Source organism: Sapajus apella, unplaced genomic scaffold, assembly GCF_009761245.1.
Source record: "Sapajus apella isolate SASKATOON/1434 unplaced genomic scaffold, GSC_monkey_1.0 scaffold6, whole genome shotgun sequence".
Classification (NCBI taxonomy): domain Eukaryota; kingdom Metazoa; phylum Chordata; class Mammalia; order Primates; family Cebidae; genus Sapajus; species Sapajus apella.
Genome location: NW_022436946.1, coordinates 17283195 through 17301548, shown reverse-complemented (window position 1 = coordinate 17301548; position 18354 = coordinate 17283195). Strand labels below are relative to the sequence as shown.

The following is an 18354-nucleotide window of genomic DNA, read 5'->3' as shown; positions in this document are numbered from 1 at the left end:
ATGTATATTAGCTTGCTAGGGCTACCTAACAAAATACAACAAACTGGGTGGTGTAAAAAATAAAAAATGTGTTGCCTCACAGTTCTGAAGGGTAGGAGTCCCAGATGAAGGTGTCAACAGGGTTGGTTCCTCCTGAGGGTGGTGTTTTTATGCCAACTAAGGGCAGAAGAAAAAAGCTAAGTTAAGGTCATAAACCCAGGGCTACAGGCTCACTAAAAGACTGAGACTGATCCTAATCATCGGATCAATTAGGTTACTCCAGTATGACTTCATCTTAACTAATTAGATCTGAAATGACCCCATTTCCAAAAAAGGTTACATTGTAAGATACTGGCAATTAGGACTTCAACATGTAAATTTTTTGCAATATATATGTTTTGGAATGTCAACACATAGAACTTCAAATAATTTTAAAATTTGTATTATTATTATTATTTTTTTTTTTAGGTGGAGTCTTGCTGTGTTGCCCAGGCTGGAGTGCAGTGGCATGATCTCAACTCACTGCACACTCTACCTCCTGGGTTCAAGCTATTCTCCTGCCTCAGCCTCCTGAGTATCTGGGACTACAGGTGCGTACCCAGCTAATTTTTGTATTATTAGCAGGGACAGAGTTTCTGTTAGGCCTCCGAGTCCAAGCCTGGCCATTATAGTCTTGGTGACCTGCGTGTATACCTCTGCATGGTCCCCAGAAGCCAAAAAGTCTGAGATAACCACAGGTAACCAGGTGGCCACAGAAAGAAGTTAAACAACTTGTTCCTGCCTCAACTAATTGCTCTCCCCCCGCAGCCTGCAACCATTGTTCCTGCTCAGCCTTGCAGAATTTCATCCCTGGACTTTGGGTCTCTCAAGATCCCACCCCTGTAACTATGTAATTTACCACACCCTCCCCTCTGCTTGCAACTGATGCTCCTCACTCTTATGATCATGCCTGTTTGTAACAGATGACCCCTACCCTTGTGACCATGCATCCCATGATGCCCTTCCCCTCCCTAAAATAGGTTACCACCTTTAACTGACCACTTGCCCCAACCTATAAAACCAACTCCTATCCTACTGCCCTCTGCTGACTCTCTTTTTGGGCTTAGCCTGCCCGCACCAGGGTGAATAAGCAGCTATGTTGCTCACACAAAGTCTGCCTGGTGGTGGTCTGTTTACACAAGAGATATGCCTAACAGCTTCACCATATTGGCCAGGCTGGTCTTGAACTCCTGACCTCGTGATCTGCCCGTCTTGGCCTCCCAAAGTGTTGGGATTACAGGCGTAAGCCTCTGCACCTGGCCTTTATTATTTTTTTCATTTGAATATTTCAGCTCTACACTTTGACTCACTTTAGTTTTCTCAAAATGGGGAAGCCACGACAAAGAGGAATACCAAAGAGTTACTCATTTTCTATTGCTGTGTAACAAATTATCCCCAAATTCAGCAGCTTCAAAAAGCAAAAATACATCATCTTTCACTTTCTGTGGGTCAGGAATCCAGGGGCAGTTTAGCTGGTGCCTCTGGCCCAAAGTCTCTTTCACAAGCCTGCAATCAAGCAGCTGCCAGGGCTAGTTATTTCAAGTCTTGACTTCCACGCTCCAAGCTCCCTCACGTGACTGGCAGCAGCGCTCAGGACCTCATTTGTTGTTGCCCAGAGACATGAATTTCTAGCTATGCAGGCCTCACCATAGGGCAGCCTGCATTTTATTTTCTGGATTCCCTTAGAGCCAGAGAGCAAGAGAACCCACTAAGATAGAAGCCAGGAAAGCTTTGTAATGTAATCAGGGAAAGGACACCTCATCACTTTTGTTGTATTCTATCCATTAAAGCAAATCAATCGGTGTACCCTGCACTGTGGTAGGGGATTACACAAGGGCAGGAATGAGGCAGGATCATTAGGGACCATCTCCGAAACTGCTTATCACAGAGGCAACAGAGGACTATAAATAATGAGTGCTGGAAAGCAAGATCCAGAGAGAGGAGAGGGAAATTATATAACATTGAAAAACTGTTCATAGATTTTTATATTGAGTAAGTTGGCAAATTTTGTTTCAATTGTGCATCATGTATAATATTTACAGAATTAGTGTTATGTTTTTGCATTTTATTTTTAGGCTATTTGTCTTTAAATGGTATTTTTACAGTTCAATCTGCAAACAGACCTATCTAATTTTTTGCTTCAGTAACTATAATGCATTTATTCTGTAATTGCCAAGGTAACCCAGAGGTTGTGGTTGGCTGGTCCTCCTGAGTCTCCAGGAAACACCAGCCCCTCTGACTGCTTGCTGACCTCATATGGCCTTTCCATGCCCAGGTGGGTGGGAATAACACATGTTTCCCAGGAAGATGTCATCATTATGTAACAGTTTATAAAAGGAAGCATTGAAATAAAAGTTAAAACTGAGATGAGTTGCAAAGAGGTTAAAAAATTACTTCTTTGACCGTCTTAGATTAAAAATATTAAATAAGAACCTCCCGTGGAGTTTCTAGTCCAACTCATAAAGAGCTTGGTGGTCATCTTTCCCATGCTCACAGCAAGAAAAAAGCTAAACAAGTGAGTATCAACAATTTTTCTAAGATGCCTCAGAGAATTGAGATCACAGGACAAACTGCAGTCCCCAGAACTGGAGAGAGAGGAGAATGCAGAGGTAAGAGCCCACTGGGAGCAGAGTCCTCTGGGGTTGGTGCCAGTGTAGGAAGGTCACTTGAACTGTAATTGATGAATTGCTGGAGGCTCAGCGTGGACAACCTTGAAAGTTCTGGTCTGTTCTTAACAAAAGCCTGCCCTCAAGGGAAAGTATTTTGCCAAGCCTAACCTGTCTATGGGAAGGTAAAACTCCAACCTCAGCCACTCTCATCTTTAACACGGGGAAAGGGAAAATCCCAGCTCTAGCTTGTTTTTATGCCAACTAAGGGCAGAAGAAAAAAGCCAAGTGAAGGTCATAAGCCCAGGGGTATGGGCTCACTAAAAGACTGAGACTGGCCGGGCGCGGTGGCTCAAGCCTGTAATCCCAGCACTTTGGGAGGCCGAGGCGGGTGGATCACGAGGTCAAGAGATCGAGACCATCCTGGTCAACATGGTGAAACCCTGTCTCTACTAAAAATACAAAATATTAGCTGGGCATGGTGGTGCGTGCCTGTAATCCCAGCTACTCAGGAGGTTGAGGCAGGAGAATTGCCTGAACCCGGGAGGCGGAGGTTGCGGTGAGCCGAGATCGCACCATTGCACTCCAGCCTGGGTAACAAGAGTGAAACTCCGTCTCAAAAAAAAAAAAAAAAAAGACTGAGACTGAATCATCAGACCAATAACCCTGTCCCTCCCCCAGCGTGTCACTGCCACATGAATCTAGCCTTTCTGCCTACCTAGCATGCACTAGCTGAGGGCAAATCTTTAGATGAAATAGTGCAGTTCAGCTGGGTGCGGTGGCTCACGCCTATAATCCCAGCACTTTGGGAGGCTGAGGAGGGCAGATCACCTGAGGACAGGAGTTCCAGACCAGCCTGACCAACATGGTGAAACCTCATCTCTACTAAAAATACAAAAATTAGCTAAGCATGGTGGGCAGGGGGTGCCTGTAATCCCAGCTACCCAGGAGGCTGAGGCAGGAGCATTGCTTGAACCCGGGAGGCAGAGGTTGCCGTGAGTTGAGATCAGGCCACTGCATTCCAGCCTGGTGACAGTGCGAGACTCCGTCTCAAAAACAAGAAAGAAAAAGAAATAGAAATAGTACAGTTCTTTCTTGCAGTAGAGTGTCATCAGCAAGAGCTGGAACTGGGAGGCACCAACAGCCTCTACTATAACTCCTGGGCTGGTTCTCTGGATCCTTAACCCTATTGTACAGCCTGCCAAGCTCCCTAAATGCAGCCTTTCTGCTCACGCAGAGTAGAAACTGGGAGAATTGTCTCGAAGGAAATAACTTTGAGTCTAGACAGAAGCCCTAATTAAGATCTCCACACTCCTCCAACCAAACTTCCATGGATGGAGCAGATTGCCTCTTGCAAGGAAAACATGACATTGCACTGACCAGAATAGTGCAAGACACACAGTGTTCTGGATTTTTCTAGCAGAGCAGTGATCACCCCAACCCAGGCAGCAGGCCCCCAAAGGAACTCAGAAGCAAGTCCTGCCCAGCTCACGCAGAGAGAACGAGAAACAAGGGAAAAGGAGGGGAGAGGAAGGACTGAGTGGAGTGGGCACTGCCTCTTGCACTTCACCTGGTGAACTCTGAAAAGCCATGTGCAAAGCATGTAAAAGTGTGCCCACAAACGTGTGTGTTAAAAAAGATTGGCAGTCGTCCTCTGCATCGCCACTCAACATATACACCCACCTACTAATATATAGTGGCTGCAACACCATGTCAATTCCCTTGTTGACATTAATCTGGTTTCAGGAAAAACTATCCGTTTTTCTTCTGCTCTCACACCACAATTAACACAAAAGACAGGTTTCCTTCCAAATTGGTGGGGGTTTCTCCCCACTAGAAAGCAAGCAATCAACTCTGCAGCGGACACAGCTGGCTGTCTTCCAGTTCAATCCAAACACTATTTATCCAAATACAGCATCAGATCCCACAGATTAAGGGCTGCGTCCCACAAAACCGCCCTCTTCTTCCCACCAGGAACAAGTCTGGGCCTCCAGATCTTCCGACCAAATGGCTCTGGGTTGGGGTTGCCGTGACCCCTTCTTTGGGCTCAATTAATTTGCTAGAGTGGCTCACAGACTCAGGGAAACACTTACGTTTAGTGGCTTATAATAAAGGATATTTGCAAAGGACACAAATGAAGAGGTGCATAGAGCGAGGTATGGGGGAAGGACTGGGAAGCCTTGCATGCACCCCCTAGATGTGCCACCCTCCAGGAGCCTCCGCGTGTTCAGCTGGAAGGAAACTCTCCGAACCCAAACCTTTTGGGTTTTTATGGAAGCTTCATTACATAATCACAATTGACAACCATGTAGAAATGTGACTGGACAAAAAGGGCCTGAGAGGTGAAACCCAGTAAAAGCTCGTCTGTTCAGGTTTGCCTTGACACCTCTCTGCAGCATTCCTTCCTCTAGGGTATGGGGTGGGACCCTCTCTGGAATGAGGGTCTTTTGAGCCACAATCAGATTAGAGTCCTGCCTTAGGCAGGTGAAGGGAGGGCAGGGGAAGGTCAGAGAGGGAGATTCTGTTTCATGAGGCCTGCTCCTGAGGCCTAAATCCCCCACCATGTTATTTTTAAAAAAAGAATATAACAAAGGATTGGGAGTTAAAAACCAGGAACTACAATATCACAAGTTGTTAATGTTACAAGAATACATAAGTTTGCATAGGGCTTAATCAAACTATTTTTTCATTGTGAATGTAGCCTGTAAACATTATAGGGCCCGCCCAGCTGCTCCCATTTACAGCTTCCTCTCTCTCCAGGTGGAGGGAGGAGGCGATAGCTCAGTCCGCAGGCTCTTATTCAACTCCGCGCTTGTGATTCCCGGGGCTTGACTGGCAAAGATCCCCTGTTCTGTGTATTGCTGAGGCTTTGGGGGAAGCGCTGTATCTGGACTGGAGTGCCAGAGGGGAGCCTCTGACTTGCTGGTCAGATGCACTTTCTGGGTGAAGCAGCACCCCACCCTTTCTCGGTCTGCCCCGAATGGGCTTTGCTCACCATCAGACCAGACCCGTTGAAATGCACCTGGTACCTTGGTTGGAGCTAGGAGATCCCTGGATTTCTGTGTCTCTCTTGCTGGGTGTGCCAAGTGTTGTGCACTGGAGTTGTGTCTAATCCGCCGTCTTGGATCTCTCCCACCTGTAAACATTACTATATGGCTTGAACTTGCTCTCAGGAAAGAAAAAACTGTTTTGCTTACCAGTGAGTTATACTTTGCTGTATCAGAAATATTAATTAAAGCCATACGAGTAACTTCACTCTCCGTAGAAAGATTTTAGATGAGGAAGATACAGATGTGAGAGCCGAAACTAGCAGAGTGCATCATTTATGTCAATGATAAACAAAGTAAGTGTGGCTGGGGAAGGGAAAAAGAGACAAAAGGTAAAAAATAATAATAATAAAAAGCGGGCCGGGCGCGGTGGCTCACGCCTATAATCCCAGCACTTTGGGAGGCCCAGGAGGGTGGATCACGAGGTCAAGAGATCGAGACCATCCTGGTCAACAAGGTGAAACCTCGTCTCTACTAAAAATACAAAAATTAGCTGGGCATGATGGTGCGTGCCTATAGTCCCAGCTACTCGGGAGGCTGAGGCAGGAGAATTGCCTGAACCCAGGAGGTGGAGGTTGCGGTGAGCTGAGATCGTGCCATTGCACTCCAGTCTGGGCAACAACAGCGAAACTCCATCTCAAAAAAAAATAATAATAACAAAAATAATAAAAAACGAACTGTATTAAAATGTGGGGGGGCAAAATAACTCCAAGAAGCACAGGCTTAGGAAGAGCTGAGAAATGACCATGAGATTTCACTTTTTTCTTCCTTTCTTTTTTCTTTTAGACAAGGTCTCGCTCTGTTGCCCAGGCTGGAGTGCAGTGGTACAATCTTGGCTCACTGCAGCCTCTACCTCCTGAGCTCAAGTGATCCTCCCACCCCAGCCTCCTGAGTAGCTGGGATCACAAGCGCATACCACCACACTCGGCTAATTTGTTGCTGTTGTTGTCGTCTGTAGAGTCAAGTTTTCAACATGTTGTCCAGGCTGGTCTCAAACTCCTTGGCTCAAGCCGTCTGCCCACGTTGGCCTTCCAAAGTGCTGAGATTACAGGTGTGAGTCATTGTGGCCTGGCCTGAGACTTTAGTTTAAAGTTCCTTTTAATAAAGAGGAGGCAGGAGTCAGCTTACATAGAAATGCATGAGGTGAGAAGTTCTGAGGAAGCTGGAGCTATCAGCGCGCATAACACAGGCTCCAGACGACTGGCTAGGAAAGAGAAGAAAGAAGTCCAGAAGGAGCCAATGTGAGGTGATAGAGGGGGACGATGCCCACCTCCTGCGCACAGAGGAATTGGGGGCACAAACCTAAGATCTGAGTGTGATAGCCCCTGAAGAGAGAATCCAGGAAAGATGGAACGGAGAAAGCAAGTGCATTTTCTGCTGCCCAGAATATCTCTGACTTCCTGGTAATGGACTGAATTATAGTAGGTGGAAATAAACACCTAGGAAAAGTCCAGAAATGCCGCTGTCATGCATTCTGTGGGCATAAGAGGTATCTCCTACTAACCCAGAGAACCCACCTGCTCTTCAGTGTGTCTCTTTCCAGAGTTAATCAGTGACCAAACAGAAAAATGACTGAGAGAGCCAGGACAGTGGGCCAAAGGTAAATGGAGAAAAGGCGACACAGTGGCCCTGTCTAGGAAGCTCCCAGCATGGCATGGCCTGCAATAAACCCCTGACAACTGAGAGGGGCTCAACCAAGATTGGCTAGATTTTAGAACAGAATAATTTCAGAAGGAAATGAGATGTGATCTGAACGACATAATTTATTTAATTTTACTTATTTTTTTGAGAGGGAGTTTTGCTCTTCTTGCCTAGGCTGGAATGCAGTGGTGCAGTCTCAGCTCACTGCAACCTCTGCCTCTCGGGTTCAGGTGATTCTTCTGTCCCAGCCTCCCAAGTAGCTGGGATTATAAGCACCCGCCACCACGCCCAGCTGATTTTTCTATTTTTAGTAGAGACAGGGTTGCACCATGTTGGCCAGGCTGGTCTCGATCTCCTGACTTCAGGTGATCCACCTGCCTCAGCCTCCCAAAGTGCTGGGATTAGAGGTGTGAGTCACAGCACCCGACCAACATAATTTATTATTTTTGTAAATTTCTGTTTTGGCCAGGTGAGGTTGCTCACGCCTCTAATTCCAGAACTTTGGGATGCCGAGGCGAGTAGATCACTTGAGGTCAGGAGTTCGAGACCAGCCTAGACAACATGGTGAAAGCCTGTCCCTACCAAAAATATAAAAAATTATCTGGGTGTGGTGGTGCAGGCCTGTAGCCCCAGCTACTGGGGAGGCTGAGGCAGGAGAACCACTTGAACCCAGGAGGCAGAGGTTGCAGTGAGCCAAGATCATGCCACTGCACTCCAGCCTGGGCAACAGAGTGAGAGTCCATCTTTAAAAAAAAAAAAATCCATTTTAAGTATCGGATTTCCATACAAATAGAATGCAAGAGTCAAATAAGTTATGACTAAAGAGACAATACAACCATTTTAATTAGCTGAAAAGTTGTTCCTAGATACTTCAAAAGATGTCCTTCTTCTTTTTTTTCAAAGCAAGCAAAAGTTTTATTGGGGAAATACAAGTACATTCCAAGAGAGAGCAGTGGGCTGACCCTGCTGGAAACATGCCGAAGACATTGTACCTTGTGATCTTCTATTGCCTCCGTTCTTTCTTTACCCAGTTCTCACCAAACTTTGGGGGATCCTCCCTTACAGTGTTTAATACACATGCACGGGAACCAGTGATCAATACGAATCCTATCTAATGGTGGCACTGCTTCTTACCACCACCAGGGGAAGGTATAGCAGTCAATTTTGTGCTAATTGTGCCTGATCAGCTCTCAGGAATTCCCCTTTTGCCTCTTTCCTTCCTTATCAGGATCTAGTTAACAGCATTCTGACAGTTCAACCATGAAGTGAGTACTGGGCATCCTAAGAGGTGTTCTGGGGGGTTCTTTCCAACATGAATACCTCCCCCTCATGTCTGCTCATATCTGACTGTCTACTCTTACATTTCTCCCTCCAGGAGTTGGGACCCAGACAAACGTGTCCTTATTCTTTAACTTCCTATATCTTAATTGACTAGAATCTAATATCCTTTGCATATTCAAAGTTCATCCTATTTACAAATGAGGTGTATTAGTCAGTGTTCTCCAGAGAAACAGAACCAATAGGAGAGAGAGAGAGAGAGAGATTTATAATAAGGTATTGGCTCAGACAGTTATGAAAGCTGGTCTGCCATTTGCAAGCTGGAGATGCAGGAATGCCAAGAGTGTCATTGGAAGGCCTGAGAGGGGAAGAGTTGATGGTGTTGCTTCCCGTGCAGGCTTGAAGGCCTGGGAACCAGGAGCCCATGAAGGCAGGGGAAGAGCTCTGTCCAGCTCAAGTAGTCTGGCAGAAAATGAATTCAAACCTCCTCCTTCTTGTTTTTCGCTGCAGGCCATCAAGGGACTGGACGAAGCCCATCCACATTGAGGAGGACCATCTGCTTTACTTAGTCCCCCAAATCAAATGCTATTCTCTTCCTTAAAGCACCCTCACAGACGCACCCAGAAACAATGGTTAACCAGCTATCTGGGCATCTCATGACCCAGTCAAATCAACACATAAAATTAACCATCATATGATGTCAACAACACTTGCCTACATTAGCGTAGTTACTGCAAAAGGATTTTTCTAGGCAGTCCTCCTATTTAAATATATGTTCCACTATACATATGCATACATACATATAGTTAAACTTACATACCTGGAGGATGAACGCAGCTCCCGCAAATGAAGCTGTGCTATACCAAATACGTAAAATGTAAAATTTGCACACACACTCATTGCTTTTTAAATCTGCTTAAGTTTATTATATTTGTTTCCATAAGTTTATGACATCTCTTCTAAACAGACACTAACAGGTCTCTTTTTTCTTCCTTTCTTAGCCAGGCTAATCCTGAAAGGGCCCTGCTAAAGGAGATCACTGTAACTTCCCAGGTCCCTGCCCTAAGCGTGGAGGGTCCTTCTCAAAGACTCTTCCATACAGAGCCATGACTAAGACAGGCAAAGGGGCTCCTCTTCGGCTCCTCAGGCGTCCATCTCTTGAAATCTGGTCAAAGAAAGCAAAGGATTAACTTCAATGCAGAGTTCAGGTTACAACCTAGAGCCCTTCTCTGACAAGATCACTCCTAAAGCAGTGTAGAATGGAAAAAATCACGCAGGATTTGGTGTTGGAAGACCCAGGTTCATGTTTCAAGTCTGAAAGTAGAGAGACTTTGCGTGAAAATGCAGCAAACAAATTTCTTACACAGGCGGTCAAGTAAGACCATGTATAAAAAAGTGTTCTTCAAACCCATGAAACACTATACAAAGTATTAGTTATTACTATAATTATAATAACTTCTCAAAGTAGCATACCCAGGAAATAAGCTGTAGATGCATTATTTAATGTATTTAATTTGCACCTTCTACACCATGCAAATGACAACATTATTGCCATTATCAGCAACCGATATTTTTATTTTAGTTTCTCTGTGAATTCACTGTTACCTTGAATATCAGCATCACATTTATGTTAAAAAAAATGAACCCCAAATTCTTCATCCAGCTTAATGGCAGTCTAAAACCACAACTTGAGCTGGGCACAGTGGCTCATGCCTGTAATCCCAACACGTTGGAGGCTGAGGTGGGTGGATCACCTGAGGTCAGGAGTTCGAGATCAGCCTGACTCATATGGTGAAACCTATCTTAACTAAGAATACAAAATTGGCTATGCATGGTGGTGCATGCCTGAAATCCCAGCTACTTGGGAGGCTAAGTCAGGAGAATCACTTGAACCCAGGAGGCAGAGATTACAGAGAGCTGAGATCATGCCATTGCAATCCAGCCTGGGAAACAAGAGCAAAACTCTTTCTCAAAAAAATAAAAATAAAACCACAACTTGTGTTCCATATCATAGTTTCCACATCTTTAAAGTGTTTCTTGTAGAATGTGAACAACGATATTGCTATACTCTAATTATTTCAAAGATTTTCATTACGCCGCTCTACCCATCTGCTCTGCTCAAAGGAATTTATCATCCTGCACACCTCCTACCTCATAATGTCTTTCAGGGGCAAGCTGATTTACACTTAGAGTGATCTGTGGGAAAACATAACGCGTTCTGAATGTGCCACTGAGGGAGAATTCTTCAAACTTGGTAAAAGCTGAACCCACAGGCTCTCCACATGTTTCGAGGTCGGTGGTTTGACACTTCAGTAATGTGCATATCTATGAAAGAACAGAAAAGAAAAGGAGTCAGAAAACTTGCAAATATTTTCTCAGCTAAATAATGCAACTTCAAAGAATAAAGGAATATTTAAATTGCCTCATAAGAAGTATTTTTCACACCATAGGTAACAACTTATTAGTGAATCGTAAAATCAATTTAGTGGATCAGGATTAACACTTTTTTAAAGGAAGTCAAATAGAATAGACTAGAATTTTAAAAATCAGAGTGCATGGCCCATAATAATAGCTATTTTTCATTCCATTTTAAATTATTTCATAAACTGTTTCAATTAAATTTTTTAAAATTCAGTCACATATCCACTTGGCTACACTGGGTTATGGTGTAAAGTATCCTTCTTCCTCTGGATTTAGTTGAGGTCAATTTGAAAAAAGCACTGCTCTAACGTAACCTGATGGAAAAAGAGAATGCACAGAAGTTGCAACTTTTGAAACCTGAACCTGGCCTGCTGAGAACTAATCAATTTGCTTTATGTTTTTGCCTTGCAACTGAAAGCACTAATTCTGTTCTTGCTGAGACTGAATAAATAAAGTGCTCTGCGGACAAAATTCGGTGATCGAGTTAACATTACACCAGTTAGCTAAATCCAGCCAAACTTTCAAAGAAAAGCAATGATGACCTAGAAGAAAAACTAATAATAAGGCCACTCTAACATATTTAAGCATTTCTACCTGTAAGTAATATTGGCCTTCTACCGTGTGCAGTCCATCAAAAGCACCTAGGGCATAGACTTCATCTGTTCGCTTCTCAGACATCTTGTAAGTTAAGTGACAGCACAGGTCTTTCTGGCAAACTGTGTAATTTCCTGTATTTCTTTGAAGCTCAGTGAAGGTAAACTCATCAAAATAAATCATCCCTGGAAAATCTGACTGCTCAGAGGAGAAAGGCTTGACACTGCTGGCATAAGCATGCCAGTCAACAGCTACAGGGTAGGTGGGCTCACGGCGAGGCCGAGACTTCAATTCTGATAGCATCAGCTGACCACTCTCTGTTTCCATGTCGTAGTGGTACCCCTTGACTGCGTCTGGGGCGTAAAGTCCACTCCCTACAGGCAACATAAAGAAACACAAACATTGGTTTCGGATTTGTTATGGTGACCAACTAGTAGAATATTCCCATGTGAAGTTAAATACAAAGTTATTAAAGCATATTTTCAAGATAGTTAAGGAGATAGCTGTTATATTGGCGTAAGTTCCAATCTCTGCGTCCTCCATAAGGTACACATGAGGACACAGACTTGCACTGACACACTACTTGCACTGACATTATCATTTGACATGAAGGCGCATAGTTTTAAGCTAACTTAGCAACAAACTAGAAAATCCCCCCAACATGAAGAATAATTTTAGCTCTCCACTGACGATTTAATTTCTTTGTGTTTGGGGTTTGTTATTCAACAGATGACAGAGCAGTTAAGAAGGAAGCTTGCATTACTTTGGACATGGATATTACAAAGGATAAACGCTAAAAACCTGATTAAGTCAAAAGTGATTTTTATCACTTCAGCTTTTTTTATGCTTGAAATATTTTTATTTATTTGTATTTTTTTCTTCCAACTTATATTGTAGGTTTAGAAGGGGAACATGTGAAGGTTTGTTACATGGGTAAATTGTAGGTTGCTGGGTTTGTCACCCGAGCAGTGAGCACAGTATCCAACAGGTAGTTTTTCAGTCATCACCCTCCGCCCACCCTCCACTCTCAAGTAAGCCCTGGTGTCTACTGTTCCTGTCTTTGTGTCCATGTGTACTCAATGTTTAACTTCAACTTGTAAGTGGGAACATGTGGAATTTCATTTTCTGTTCCTGAGGATAATGACCTCCAGTTGCATCCATGTTTTGCAAAGGACATTATTTCATTCTTTCTTATGGCTATATTCCATGGTAGTATTCCATGGTGTATATGTATCACATTTTCTTTATCCATTTCACTGTTGGTGAGCACCTGGGTTGATTCCATGCCTTTGCTATTGTGAAAAGTGCTGCAATTAACATACAAGTGAATGTGGCTTTATGGTAGAATGATTTATATTCCCTCAGGTATATACCTATTAATGGGATGGCTGGGTCAAATGGCAGTTCTGTTTTAAGTTCTCTGAGAAATCTCCAAACTGTTTTCCACTGTGGCTGAACTAATTTACATTTTCACCAACAGTGTATAAGCATTCCCTTTTCTTCATAACCTCACCAGCATCTGTTTGTATGTTTTTTAAATTTTTTAATCATACCCATTCTGACTGGTGTGAGGTGGTATCTCATTGTGGCTTTGACTTGCATTTCTCTAATGATCAGTGATGTTGAGCATTTTTACATGCTTGTTGGCCACATGCATGTCGTCTTTTGAGAAGTGTCTGTTCATGTCCTTTGTTCATTTTTTAATGGGATACTTTGTTTTTGTTTGTTGATTTAAGTTCCTTATGGATTCTGGATATTAGACTTTTATGAGATGCATAGTTTGTAAATATTTTCTTCTGCTCCCTAGGTTATCTGTTTACTCTGAACCACAAGATTTATTTTTGACATTACTCATGCATATTGGCTAGGAAGTTCCTTAGAACTGGCTTTGATTTTTTTTTTTTCTTTTTTTTTTTCTTTTTTTTTCTTTCAAGTAAAATTGAGATAATAATGTTTGCTTCCTTTATTCACAGGGATGATATTCCTTAAGTAGAAACAAATACTATTATTAACTTTGTGATGTTAAAATTGGTAATAAAGTTATTAAACAAAAATGTGGCTTGCAAATCAAGACGCCTTCCTAAGACCGTCGCTCCCACTTGGTGCACACCGGCGTGAGTTACCTGTCATGTGCATGCTGGTGTTGTGGGTATTTGCGGCAAGCAGATTGACTCCCATGGCCTTGGCCCATGCTGAATGGAAGGGAACAGCCGAGAGGAGGGGCAGCGTATTGTACCATGCTGTGGGGTAGACAATGCTGTCAACTTGAAACTCATCCACCACCACCACAGCTGGGTCATAAGAAAAAATGTCAAAGCAAGTAAAAATGCCAAACTTCCCAAAGGGAGTGTCAAAAGTCACAAATTCTGAATCCTTCGGGAAATCATATTGAATTTCAGGTGCAAAAAGATTGTACTGTTAACAAAAAGCAAAGAAGAAGAAAATTAACAGAAAACTGCCAGATAGATGTGATCAGTTAAGTCCCCATTAAATCTTTCCTCCCATGTATGTTGACATGCATGTTTAAAACTGTTACACATAGGCCAGGTGCAATGGCTTACATCTGTAATCCCAGTACTTTAGGAGGCTGTGGTAAGTGGATCACTTGAGGTCAGGAGTTCGAGACCAGACTGGCCAATGTGGTGAAACCCTGTCTCTACTACAAATACCAAAAAAAAAAAAAAAAAAAAAAAATTAGCCAGTCATGGTGGTACGTACGCCTGTAATCCCAGCTACTTGGAAGCTGAGGCAAGAAGATTCCCTGAACCCCAGAGGCGGAGGTTGCAATTAGCCAAGATCACACCACTGCACTCCAGCCTGGGCAACAGAGTGAGATTCCATCTCCAAAAACAACAACAAAAATAACAAGAACAAAATAAATTGTTACACATAAATTTGCAAAAATCATGCCCACTCTACTGTCTATCAATTCTCTTATGGTAACATTAATCAAAAAACTTCATTTTATTTTTTTACAACCAATGAGTGAAACCACATCCACAAATGATATTTAAAGTGTGAATATTTCTGTCTTAAAATCACAAGTTGAAATCTTGAATCCTACACTTCTCAGATTGTTTTCCACTGTATTCTTTAAATTTCAACAGCACTACCATGTTAATAAAATAAACTTTGTCATGTCTCCCAGTGATACTGCCAGGTTTATAGAAGTGAAGTCCATTGAAAATTAATTTAGACAATGCAATTGCTACATATTATTAATTAGTAACCCATTTGTCATTTTATTTTTTTCAGCTTGATTCTTTTTTTAAAACACCGCTTCACCTGGGCTCACGAGTACAGCATATGTTTTGCTTGGGTTTTTGTTTGGCCTGTTGTGTGCCTGCGTGTGCTCTGGCGAAAGCTACTCCCCACCCCTGTGGTCCCTGGAGGTCTCTTGCCACTCCATTCTCCTCTCATGTGGCAGCCCATCCTTCATCCTTTGGTGAATGGCTCAGGAAAGGCATGTCACCTAATTGAATTAAGAAGTGATAAGGCCTTTGCAGAGTTCTAGGAGGGAGAAATACACTCTTACTGTAGATTTTGTTGATAAAAATGTGAACTTCGTGTTGCTCCAGCTATGTGGCCTCTAAAAGGCGAGTTCCCCTGAGAAAAAAGCTGTAACAAGGGGCTAGGAGAGCTAGAGGGATGGATGATAACTTTGGAGGCTCTGAGTGTCAGACTCCACTGAAATGAGACATACCCTTTCTATGATACACCATTTTACATGTGTGTAAGCAAGGAAATTCCCATCTTTTTAAAGCCATCTTCAGTTGAGGTTGTGTTTCCATTGCAATCAAAACAATTCTAACAGAATATATGGTCACTTAATATGAAGTGCTAACAAATTGGGCTAAAACATGAACCTGATATTAAATCATGAATGAAACAGAATTTTTACTTCTTTTTCAGAGAACATTAAAATCTTTGTGTCGTTATTGTCACATCCATTTAGATATTCTACCATATTCAGTTTTATGATTAATTCAAGCCCAGAACCCTTATATGGAACTGAATTAAGTCCCCTTTTCAACTATGATGTAATAATTATAAGATGCATCTGTAACAGTTCCCTCCCCAGCATTCAACAAACACACACACATACAAGCACAAGCACACAGAAGTAACAAGTTGAGCTAAGGCACAAGCGATTCTCACCTTATGGTAGCGCGCCACCAATTTTCCCTGAGAATCAAACACCACATCAGTGTTGTATTGGTAACGGCCATCGGGGGGACACTGAGGGTCACTGGCATTGCATGGCTTCTTGTCCCCAATATTAGCCACGACATAGATAGAGTTGTCCTTGGCCAGGCAGCTGAGTCTTTCTTGCACTGGTGTGTTGCCGAATCTAATTAAATAGACATTTCCTCAAACTTACTATATTTTAGTAATTTTTGAAATACCAAAGTGGTACTTTATTTGCCCATTACCCATAACACAACAACCCTAGAATCAACAAAAAATTTTCAGCAGAAAATATTTTAAAACTCTCATGTGAGATACGGTATTTATCTTCCTGAAAGCTAACCTATATTACTATGCCAAACTCCAGATTACAGTACAAGACTGAAGGAAAGAAAAGATGGAAGAAGAGGAGGATGAAAAGAAGCAGCACATTCTCTTATGGGGTGCTCCCAGGAAGGTAAATGAGGTGCTTGAAATTTAGCAGACTCTGCTTTTGTTGTTGTTGTTTACATATTTTTATTTGGAAATGTTTGTATCAGTACAAGGAAACAATTTTGGAGACACTAAGTGTCATCAGTTATCATTAGTTTATTATAAAAGAGATATGGAAATTATTTACATGATGAAAGATTTCAGAACTTCAGTGGAATGGGCAGCTTCACATTGATGCCATTTCAATAGTGACTTATTTCGGTCTACGTACTTTCCAAGAATGTCACCATCTCTAAATAAGAGATAATCCTTGTCATCTAGAACTACTTTGGTGCCTCCATATTCTGGGAGAAGAACTTTATCTCCAACTTTCACGCTAACTGGTTGAACCTCTCCACCCTTTCCTTTAGAACCCGATCCAACAGCGACTACTGTTGCTTGCAATCGTTCTCCTTGAGATTTCTCTGGAAGCATACTGCCTCCTTTGGTTACAGTTTCAGCAGCACTCCTTTCAACCAATACTCGGTCAAAGAGTGGGACAAACTTTCTAAACGCCTGTCCTGCCATGACTCCCTCAGCCTCAGACTCGTATTCTGCTCTGGCGCACCACGGCAAGGAGAGACCCGCGGTGCGGCCCTCGGCACGTGAAAAGGCCGCCCAGTGCGCAGGCGCGATCGCCCCAGCCCCCTCCCCAGACTGCTGTTGGAGAGGACCGCGTTTATAATTCAAGCCATTGTTTGTACAAGCTTGCTGATATGAGTTGTGGCTGGAAACAGAAATGCCAGGTGACAGTAAATAGTTTGTCCCCTGCAGATTGTCCTCTATAGAAAGTAAATACAGCATTAAGTAGTGGAAACGTTAAAGATTAAAATAAAAAATAAAAAGCACTTCACCGTGCTGTTTCCTCATCTGTCAAATGCAATGTAATAGCTTCCTTTCTGACTTAGTAGATCCACATGAGAAATCCTGAGATAAGTACAGACATGAAATTGCTTTATCAAGTAATACCAAGTCCATCCATATTAAAGATATTTATCCCTGGCTGAGCGCGGTGGCTCATGCCTGTAATCCCAGTACTTTGGGAGGCCAAGGCGGGTGGATCACCTGAGGTCAGGAGTTCAAGACCAGCCTGACCAACATGGAGAAACCCCACCTCCACTAAAAATACAAAGTTAGCTGGGCATGGTGGCGCATGCCTGTAATCCCAGCTACTCAGGAGGCTGAGGCAGGAGAATAGTTTGAACCCGGGAGGTGGAGGTTGCGGTGAGCTGAGATCTCGCCATTGCACTCCAGCCTGGGCAACAAGAGCAAAACTCTGTCTCCAAAAAAAAAAGAGATATTTATTCTTGTTATAAGAAGGGAATGTGGCAAGGTGATAGCTGGCTTCAAATATTTGAAAGGCTTAATTTATTGGAGATGGGTCACATGTGAACATAACATAGAGTACAGGAAAACAATGAACGGAAGTCAAAGAGAGGCAGATTTCAGCAGAAAATAAGACAAAAACAGTTTAGTAACGAACTCACTCTGTCAAATAAGTGTATTTGCTAGTCACTAAAAATGTCATTATAATATGGTACATCTCGGCCCTCAGAGTCCATTCAGTTAGCACAGCTTAAAGGACATGGCTGTTTTAATTCCAGCCAATCTAGTGACCAATTATGAGACCATAAGCCTTCCTTTTTTCACATTATTTATAATGCAAATTGTAATGCCAACTACATAAATTGAATGAGAAAATGTGTATAGTATACTAGGTACAGTTCTTGGGATCAAGTAAGTGCTCCATAAATGAGAATTGCTATTATGGATTGTGTGATTGCAAGAAGGCATCCCCAGTCGTGATGGCTTTATTGCTTTTAGAGGCCATTCCATGTCCTCTAAAAGCCCCCCTGCAATTGACGTTAAGCTAATCTTTGAATAAAAAGGACAGATTAATGACCTACTGGTTTAGATCTTTTCTTTTTATTTTCTTAAAAAAAAAAGAGAAATGCTGTTAATATTCACATTCATTAAGACCTTTAATAAGTTCATCATGTCCTTTGTTTAATTTTTCTTTTCTTAGCTAAATAATTTGAGTTATTTAATATTTCCTACTAGTTCCTCATAAAAAAAAAAAAAAAAAAAAA

At 42.6% G+C, this 18354-nt stretch overlaps 2 protein-coding genes and 1 pseudogene across 4 annotated transcripts in view; all 3 read right to left on the bottom strand.

The window, feature by feature from the left end:
• LOC116549279 (pantetheinase) overlaps positions 1-5636 on the bottom strand; it is a 38339-nt gene extending 32703 nt beyond the window's left edge. Inside the window, exon 1 of one of the 2 annotated variants that reach the window (XM_032274753.1) lies at positions 5620-5636. In XM_032274753.1, coding sequence (XP_032130644.1) covers positions 5620-5622 — 3 coding nt within the window. In that variant the 5' untranslated portion in view covers positions 5623-5636. Of the gene's footprint in view, positions 1-4717; positions 4841-5619 lie in introns of those variants that run through there. The other variant, XM_032274752.1, reaches the window with a different exon arrangement.
• Positions 5637-9489: 3853 nt separating this feature from the next.
• Positions 9490-18354, bottom strand: part of VNN3 (vanin 3) — a 13760-nt gene continuing 4895 nt past the window's right edge. Inside the window, exons 3-7 of one of the 2 annotated variants that reach the window (XM_032274750.1) lie at positions 15764-15956; positions 13729-14020; positions 11606-11979; positions 10742-10915; positions 9490-9755 (exon numbers count right to left, since the gene is read on the bottom strand). In XM_032274750.1, the coding sequence (XP_032130641.1) occupies positions 9627-9755; positions 10742-10915; positions 11606-11979; positions 13729-14020; positions 15764-15956 (1162 nt within the window). In that variant the 3' untranslated portion in view covers positions 9490-9626. The remainder of the gene's footprint in view (positions 9756-10741; positions 10916-11605; positions 11980-13728; positions 14021-15763; positions 15957-18354) is intronic. The other variant, XM_032274751.1, reaches the window with a different exon arrangement.
• On the bottom strand, positions 16362-16828 carry LOC116549278 (annotated as a pseudogene).